Raw genomic sequence first — 8,828 nt, 5'->3', positions numbered from 1 at the left:
GCTGCGCCACAGGGAGGGCCCACTGAATCACATTTTTTAATAAAATGCTATCATAACTACACAGCCATGCAGTTTATTTCCTCTGTCATCTTTGTTTGTGGTTAGTATATTTTAAAATATTCTGAGATGGGGTCCATAGGCTTCACTAGACTGTTAAAGGGATTCAAATGGTTGTCAAAGGTGTAAATATGATTACCATCTCCTAATCTATACTGAAGACTAGTCATCTGGATAGGCTTTCGAATTTGTTTCCACAAAACTGGCCTCAACTCTTTATAACACAAGCAATCATACTTTTAATCCCTGTCTCAGAGGCCACATCTGAGGTGGGGACAAGGAGTGGAGACTCACAGAGGCTCAGTTTGAGAGGGGCCTATGGGATGTTGGTGGTGACTGTTTCCCTGGCAACTTTGTCCTATGTCTGTCTCTTAGGCTCCATGTGATCGATTACAACCAGGGTGGGAAGCCTGATGCCTGGGGTTAGCCTGGTTCTGCAAAGTAAAGAGAATGAGGGAGGACCTAGGACCCAGGAGCCGAAGGCATGAACACACTGATCCGTGGTCATGTAAGGAGGAATGAGATGGAGCCACGCCACTCACCAAGGGCTGGGGCTTAGGCACAGAGATGCAGAGCTGACCAGAAGGGAAGACATGTGAGACAAGTGCCCACAGTGTGGTTTGGGACTTGTTGACTCTGTGAGCTGCGTGAGGATAGAAGCTTTGTCCTGGTCATGGAATCCGGCCCAGGGTGGGCACAGGCCCTGGGAAGTTGGACAAAGGAGGAGACTGCAGTTACTAGAGGGAGAAGCATTCGGTGTCCAGGGCCTCACACTGGAGCTGTGACATCCCATTCCTCACACTGGAGTTGGAAAGTTTGGGGGTCCTAGTCAGCCAGCCAAGGGGTGACGACTGAACACACATGGTGTTCAGGACAGTCCTAATTTCAGGTAATTTATCCCCAAGACCCCAGTGTTGAGAATTCTGGTCTGGAACATAAATGTCTTAGTGACGCGTTGCCTGTGTCCTCCTCAGATTTGTGGCATCTGAGAGTTCTGCCTTGGAGTCTGAGGGCAGGGGGTGGTGATCTGTGAGGCACTGTTAGAAGAGCCCAAAAGGAAGGTTGGGGTGGGGGTAAGGTGAGACTCTCTGCCCTGGGGTAAGCGGCTGCTTTTGTTTCTCAGCTCAGCCTCAAATGGTTTCTGTGGTGAGGAGGAGCCATGTTTGTTCTCCAGACAAGGGGGTTTTGTGTCCTCTGTGGAAGACACAAAGGTTCATTGGGGAGGGGAAGAGGGAGGAGAGGTGGGAGGAGGGTGAAGGGAAACAAATATGTTCAGGTTATAGGCCTCCCCAACCTGCCATGGAGACAGCCAGTTGGGAGGATAAAAAGTAGATCTTCACTCCTGGGCGTAGAACAAGCCTGGAATCCTTACTCTCCTAGTCCCCTCAGGTGAGCCTGTGAAGCTGACATGACCAAGGGCAAAGGGAACCGCCCTATCCCCCACCCTTGAGGTACCAGACGGAAAGGTCTGTGTCTTCCCTCAGGTCACAGCATGTCTGTTTCTTCTCCTGTTTTTAAAAGGTGGCTGAAGCCCCGGACCTCTTGGCCATGTCTTCCTGGGAAAGGCGGCTCCATCGGGCCAAATGTGCACCATCTTGTAAGTGGTCTCCTCCGTGTGGCCTGTGGGCATGTGGCCTCCAGAGGCCTGTGACAGCAAAGGGGTTTCCTCTGTGGACCTCCTGTGGCCACTTTCCCCTCACTGCCCTGTGTCTATGGCCTCTCCCATGTCCATGGCCCTCCTCTCACATCATGGCTCCTCCCCTCACCACACTCCTTCCTGCTTTGCCTTCTTGTTTTCTGTGGCCTTTCTCTCACTCCCCTTCCCTGTAGCTTATGTTTTGGCCTCTTCCCCTCCACTTGGTGGGCAGTGAGGAAGAGATCTCCTACAGTCTCCCTGCTTGCCCATTGCTCCATGTTCTCATGCTCCATATTCTCAGTTCTGCTGGTCTTGCCTGGAGGTCAGGAATTTTAAACTCAGGGAGTCAAAAGTCTAGGTGGGTGAGGCTCACATGAGGGTCACTTGGTACATATTAAAGACAGGTACTCCCTTCCCACCTGCCTGCTAGGAAGGTGACAGGCAGCAGTCTGAGATACCTGGTCATGTCCCCCTTAAGGTTAGCTACTAAGGAACCCAGGAGGTGTCTGTGATGGGGATCTGAGTTTTTCCAGGCCCCAGCTGAGGAAGGTGCTACATCACTGGGTTCTGTCAACCTGGGCTAAATTGAAGTACCTTTTATATCTCCTTTGCAGATTTGTTTTCTTGCTTCAATGGGGGAGAATGTGTGCACCCGGCCTACTGTGACTGCAGGCGCTTCAACGCCACTGGGCCACGCTGCCAGATGGGTGGGTCTGGGCACTATCCCGCCCCAAGAGGAGCTGTGGGCACAGGGAAAGCTGTGGGCTTATGGGGGCCTGGGCTGGGAAGAGATGGGGTGGCTCCTCCAGGGTTGAAACCACCAACCCCTGGCTTGGTGCTCACTGCGGCTACTCAGAGGTTTTCTTTTTCTGGCCCAGTGTTCAATGCTGGTCCTGAGCGGGACAGCATCTGCCGGACATGGGGACAGCACCATGTGGAGACGTTCGATGGCCTCTACTACTATCTCTCTGGGAAGGGCAGCTACACGCTGGTGGGGCGCCACAAACCAGAGGGGCAGACCTTCTCAGTCCAGGTGAGGCCTCTTCTGCCTGTCTGTTCAGGACAACCCTATGGGCCCTGGAGGCTGGGGTGGGCTGGGTTCTGCTTGTCACAGGTAGAGAGATCGGCACCTTCCTCCCACTCCCAGATTTCACCTACGGAGTCTGCACTTAGAAGGAGCTGGGAGCTCCCACTCCTGATTGCCCTGACGATTCATTCATTTAGTGACACATTCATCAAGGTCTTATTTAAGTGTACACCTGCACTCTTCCTGACGCAGGTTTGTGGTAGCCTTGTGAACAAGTAAACAGAGGAAGTTCTGTCCTTACAGAGCTTATAGTCTGAGGAAGGCAGACATGAAAGCAAATGAATCATTTCAAATGCAAATGAGTACTACAGAGGAGAAATGCCAGTTGCTAGAATAGCATGAGATGGAAGGCTAACTGCTTGCATGCAGGTCAGGTAGGGCTTCCTGGAGAAAGTGACATTAAATTGGGAGATGAAGAATGAATTCAAATGAACCAAGTGAAGGGTGGGTATGAGAACATTCTAGGCAAAAGGAGTTTGTGCACTTAGGATCTGAAATAAGAAAGAACTTGGTACCTCAAGGAAAATGATAGAGGTCCAAGGTGACTCAGTTCAGGGTCACCTCCTCTAAGAAGTCTTCCTGGATGCCCTGATCTCCTGAGCTGATATAGAAGCTCCTCTCTGTGTAACAGAAGTTTTACATCACTGTGATCACATTCATTTTATACAGATCTGTTTCAGGGCTGGGCTCTACCACATGTAAGCTTCCCAGGTCAATGAGCCTGTCTGCTTGTTTGGGGTTCCCTGCACCTGGGTAGGTGCTCGGTGGAAGTTTGTTTTTGCACGTGGATGTGCATGAGACTCACTATTGAGCAGATTTGGTTTACATATTTGCTTCATGTATTGGATACTGGACCTGAATACAACTTCATCTGGAGAAAAGTCTACTTGGGAGCCAACTCTACTGACTCAAAGGGTGGGGATTGTGGGGTGATCCCAGTGCTCATTGTCACCCCTCTGTCAGCTAGGCATGCCCCTCTATCTCAGGTTCAAACCTGCCAACTGGTTGCCCTGGGAGTCATTCCCTGGATGTGCTGGGGACCCTGATTGATTCTCCCCACTCTGCCTTGGAGACCACACATCAGTTTTTCATGACTGTCATTTCATGATGGCTATGTTTGACTTAGGCTAATAGGATGCCACACATCTATTGGTCATTACATCACCCTAAGTCACAACCAGCACAGAAAAAAAGAGAACAGAAAATCTTGTAAGAATGCAGTGTACATTCCTAAACATCAGTATTATTTTTATTATCAGTATAACTTCTTAGTGTGGGTCACGATCAGATAAGTTCAAAACTAATTAGACTCTGGAGTGGTGTTCACAAGCCCCACTTAGCCACATGTAACAATAATCTAGTTAGAGGCCTGCTTATGGGGAGGGCTCCTACATTTGACTGAGACACCTTTGCAGGCCTTTCAGGGAAGCTCCATCTCCCTCTCCTGTTTAGGGCTTGTGGCCTTGGAGATATGGGGATGAGTATGAGTGTATAAGTATGAGTGTATAGCCTCGCTTTCAATCTGATGGAATAACCGGTGGATAAACAAAAATTGCAGAAAAGGGAAGATAACATGATGCACTGGCAAGAAGCCTGAGTTGGGTTAGTATCCTGGCTCTGTGTGTATATGAACTTTATCACTTCAACTTCAGCTTCATGGTTGTTCTCTTTTCTGCAATGCAGATAATCATAGCTCTTGACTTTCTGTGGCTACATGGTGGGAGAGGGAAGTTGATGGGAAAGATTGCAGAGGAAAGGTACTTGGCAGAGTACCTTGCAGAGGGTCACATTAGTAGAACCGCAACAGGGTGTCTCTGGGCCCAGGTCTGAAGCTCAGGGTCTGAGCTCTTCTCTGAACCCCCAATCAGGTGCACAATGACCCGCAGTGCGGCTCCTTCCCCTACACCTGCTCCAGGTCTGTCAGCCTCTTCTTCACGGGGGAGCAGGAGATTCATCTGGCCAAGGAGGTCACCCATGGAGGCGAGCTGTAAGCGAACACCCTCTCCCCTGAACATCCCCTTTCCTACACTGGTAGTGGGGAATGAGTGAATATATCTCCTTCTCAAGCCGAGAGGAAATTGTCTTCTGGAGGCAGACAGCAGAGTTTCCACAGTGAGGGCAGGGGCAGGTTGACAAGCCAGGTTTCTAGTGGAGCGTGTAGAAAGATGTGTCTTTCATGGTGTTCTAGACCCTCCGGCCTTGTGGGTTCCCAGGCAGCGGGTTTTCAGAACAACAGCAGTTATCCACATAACTGAGACTCCCACTCTAAGCAGGCTTCATTTTTCCCTTTTACAATTTGAAGGAATCTTCCTGACTGTATCATGCACAGTTTAAGCCTCCTTAGAGGAGATACTTTTTCTGATGACATATGGTCCTTGAATGCTAATTGTCTTCCTGGGCCTGAGAGATGCCTGGGGGAACACCCCAGGAGCGAGGAATCTGCTCCCACACCATATGCCACCAGACTGTGTCCTGTCTGAAATCCCCCTTGCTGTCTTCCTTCCCTTGCTGCTGACTGTCACGTCCCACTGCTGTTGGGGAGGGCTTCCTGCACTCACCTTTCCCTCCTTCCTCGTCTCCTTCAGATCTGGAAACTGAGTGACCAAGCTTTCTGGGGCCGAGTGTAAAATTGAAGGCCTGCAGGTTTTTCTCCTATGAACAAGGTGTTGGTTCCCATTTGGGCTGATTAGATTCTTTTATTTTCCTTTACTGATTTTTGGCTGGGTTGAAAGTTGCCAAGCTCCAGGTTAGCCAGGAAACCCTGTCCTGGTGAAGCTGGGAATGAGTCAGGACAGCTATAGCCCCAAGGCTTTCTTTTCTACCCTATTCTTTTCCTCTCTCTTGCTTTTTATTCTTCCTGCTACTTTACTGCTCTCTCCAAAGTACAGTAGATGCCTGCTTCTATTATCTCTCCTGTCTAGAAGAAAGGAGTTGGCAAATGCAGTCATTAAGACAGCTTGGGAGGCAAATTGGAATTGTGAAAGTGAAGACAAAAGGGCCCCCACTCTCAAGGTGAACTTACAGTCACCTGAGAAGTCAGGGAAAGGGGATGAAGGGCCTCAGACCCCTGGTCTCAAAGGCCATGTGGTGGGACAGGTGCTGTGTGCTTGACACCTGGGGCCTTTGTGAAGGGCCTGGGCTGGTGGAGGTGGGTGGCCCCAAGCTTTGGGCTGTGATCTGCAGGCTCCAGCTGCCGCGTGTGGTGGGAAGCCTGCGTCTGCAGCGGCTGGCCGGCTACGTCATGGTACGGCATCAGTCGGCCTTCACGCTGGCCTGGGATGGCACCTCGGCTATCTACATCAAGATGAGCCCAGAGTTCCTGGGCTGGACCCATGGGCTGTGTGGGAACAATAATGCCGATCCTCAGGACGACTTGGTGACCAGCTATGGTGAGGGGCAGGGCGGGTGGCCTCCAAGGAGGTTGGGTGGGGGTGCAGGGACAGGTCAGGCTAGGAGTGATGGGAGGGGATTTTTGATACAACTATAGAGTTGTGGTACTAGAGGCCCAGTGGGAGGCCCGGGGTCCCTTCTTACCAAGGGTGTGTCCTGAAGTGTGTTCTTAACCATGCTGGACCTGTCTCCATATCTATGCAATAGTCGTAATGAGACTCCTACAGGGTTTGTGGAAGGATCCAGTGGGCACCTGGCTAGGTGAGACTGGCCCTGCAAGATGTGTGTGTGTGTGTGTTGGTTTTGTGTATGTGTGTGTGCGGTGGTTGGGGGGGGGGGGCGCTGGGAGCAGGCGACCTAAGGGATCCAGTAAGAGAAAGACGCTTGCTGGAACTGAAGGTAAGACATAAAGTGAAGGAGTCAGATCCAAATCATAGTGACTCTGGATAGAAGAAGGGCCCTGCTTATGCTAGTTCTCCACTGCAGGAAAGCTGACAGATGATGTGGCTGAGTTCGTGCACAGCTGGCAGGAGCAGGCCCCCAATCAACCTCTGGGGCCTACGACCTCCTCCCTACCTCGCCCACCTTGCCTGCAGCAAAGCCCAGGAACCATGCAGGTCAGGACTCCCAAGAGTCCCCTCCTCCTTCTGATCCCACGGCCCAGTGCCTGACTTAGGTTGGTTTCCTGGCAGCCTCTTGGAAAATCCGTGGCTGCAGGGGGCTGGTGGCTGGTCATATGTTCTGGTTTCCTGTCCTCTCCACAATCCTTTTCCTCAGTCCTAATTTGGGGTTCCACGTGGGGGTGGTGAAATCAGAGGGTGGTGCCCAGCTCTGCCTGCCCCCAGATCTGGTCTGACCCTTGTCCCAGGGTGTGTATGAGAGGTGTGAGGTACTGCTGCGGCCCCCATTTGATGCCTGCCACGCCTACGTCAGCCCTCTGCCCTTCACGGCCAGCTGTACCAGTGATCTCTGCCAGTGAGTCGGTGGCCAGGAGCTGGGGTGGTATTGGGTTGTGGAGAGACCTGTCTCGGTACTGGGATTGGGGCTTATTATCTGGGTCACTGAGCAGGATGATCTGCAGGCACTGACCAATGCCTGAGTTCTGAAATCCTTTTAAAAATTTATTTATTTATGCATACAAGGACTGGGGTACAGGCCAGAGGTGCAGTGGGTGAGAGGCTTCATCAGAGACAGAGTGGGGAGCAAAACAGGCAGATCAACAGAGTACACTGCTGAGGGGAGCAGCAGGCGCGTCAGGAGAGATTTGCTGAGCCATGTGGATCACCTTCCTGGCTGGGAATCGAACTCATGCTGCAGTAGCTGTGGATTGCTTCATAGTGCTATGCTTTAATCTGTTGTGCCACCAGGCACGGCCTCTCTGAAATTCTTATCTGCATTAGTGGTTCAGAGCTACCCACTCAACCGGAAATGGCCAGAAATGGAGCCTGGCCCCACTGAAGTCACACAAGCCAGTGGCAATGCTGGGACTGGAAGTCACCCTCGCAGTCTGTGGTTCTGTATACCAGATGCCTTCCCGGGCTTCCTTCCCAGTGCGGAGAGTAGGGGTGCCCTGAGTACTGGCTGTCTCTAGAGGGTGCTGGGGTCTGGTGACCGGTTGGGTCTTGTTCCATTGTGACCCTTGGCTTCCCTGCAGATCAGTGGGCGATGAAGCCACCTGGTGCCGGGCACTGGCAGAGTATGCCCGTGCATGCGCTCAGGCAGGGCAGCCCCTGCAGGGCTGGAGGACCCAGCTCTGGCAATGCGGTAGGTGCAGTCTGATGGTGGGCAGGGAGGGATTCCGCCAGCCCTGTCCTAGGGCTGCGGGTGGCATTCTCAGGCCACAGTGTTCTGTTCCGCTCAGGACCACAGTTGTTAGATTTAAGCCCTGAGGTCCCACCCCCTTGGGAGTGAGAGTGAGAGGGCTGGTCTTAGGGCTACAGATGAAATAAGGGTAGTCTCAGAGACTGCCTGGCTCTCACCAATGACCTGGTTTCCCAGTGTTGGGACTAAGTATCAGTAAAGCAAAGTCCTCCCAGTCTCACCCCCAGGCTTGGGGTAGGGCTGGTGGGTGTTGGCAGAGCATGGGGCAGTAAGGAGCTGATACGCCATGCCACTCCCTCTCCCAAGCCGTGCACTGCAAAGAGAAGGCCTTTACCTACAACGAATGTATTGCCTGCTGCCCCGCTTCCTGCCAGCCCCGGACGTCCTGTGTGGACAGTGAGATTGCCTGTGTGGACGGCTGCTACTGCCCTGATGGTATGCTGGGGGCAGCTGGGTGCCTGGTAAATCTGCCTGACCTGTACGGTGGGCAGGAAGCAAGGGGTCAGAGGGTGCCTGTTTGTGGAATGAAGGAAGGAAGGAGCAAGTAACTAAGTGAGTATGTGAATGAATGGTTCAGGGGAGGTGGGGAACCAAACGGTGGCTCTTGAGAGATTCATCAGAGTATGTACTACTTTTAGTGCTGAATTTTTACAAATATGTGGCTGAGCACAGGTCATTCATTCATTTATATGCTCATCAAATATGCATTTGTCTTAATAGGCATCCATGTACAATTATTTTGTCCTGCTTTTCATGTTAGCATGTCTATAATGCACAATTCAAGGCTTAAATCTCTGAGGTAGGAGGTTAAAATAAAAACATATATATATATATACA

General features: G+C 51.6%; 1 protein-coding gene across 1 annotated transcript in view; it reads left to right on the top strand.

Annotated features, from left to right (window-relative positions):
* Positions 1-8,828, top strand: part of OTOG (otogelin) — a 72,927-nt gene that overhangs the window by 4,342 nt on the left and 59,757 nt on the right. The window contains exons 4-12 of the mRNA XM_012725193.1: positions 1,579-1,654; positions 2,308-2,400; positions 2,572-2,726; positions 4,649-4,767; positions 5,964-6,169; positions 6,657-6,787; positions 7,039-7,145; positions 7,825-7,934; positions 8,298-8,426. Coding sequence (XP_012580647.1) covers positions 1,579-1,654; positions 2,308-2,400; positions 2,572-2,726; positions 4,649-4,767; positions 5,964-6,169; positions 6,657-6,787; positions 7,039-7,145; positions 7,825-7,934; positions 8,298-8,426 — 1,126 coding nt within the window. The remainder of the gene's footprint in view (positions 1-1,578; positions 1,655-2,307; positions 2,401-2,571; positions 2,727-4,648; positions 4,768-5,963; positions 6,170-6,656; positions 6,788-7,038; positions 7,146-7,824; positions 7,935-8,297; positions 8,427-8,828) is intronic.

The sequence above is a fragment of the Condylura cristata genome, unplaced genomic scaffold, assembly GCF_000260355.1.
Source record: "Condylura cristata isolate star-nosed mole 26May11 unplaced genomic scaffold, ConCri1.0 scaffold00015, whole genome shotgun sequence".
Classification (NCBI taxonomy): domain Eukaryota; kingdom Metazoa; phylum Chordata; class Mammalia; order Eulipotyphla; family Talpidae; genus Condylura; species Condylura cristata.
The sequence above is the reverse complement of the archived record's forward strand: the minus strand, read 5'-3'. Positions and strand labels throughout refer to the sequence as shown.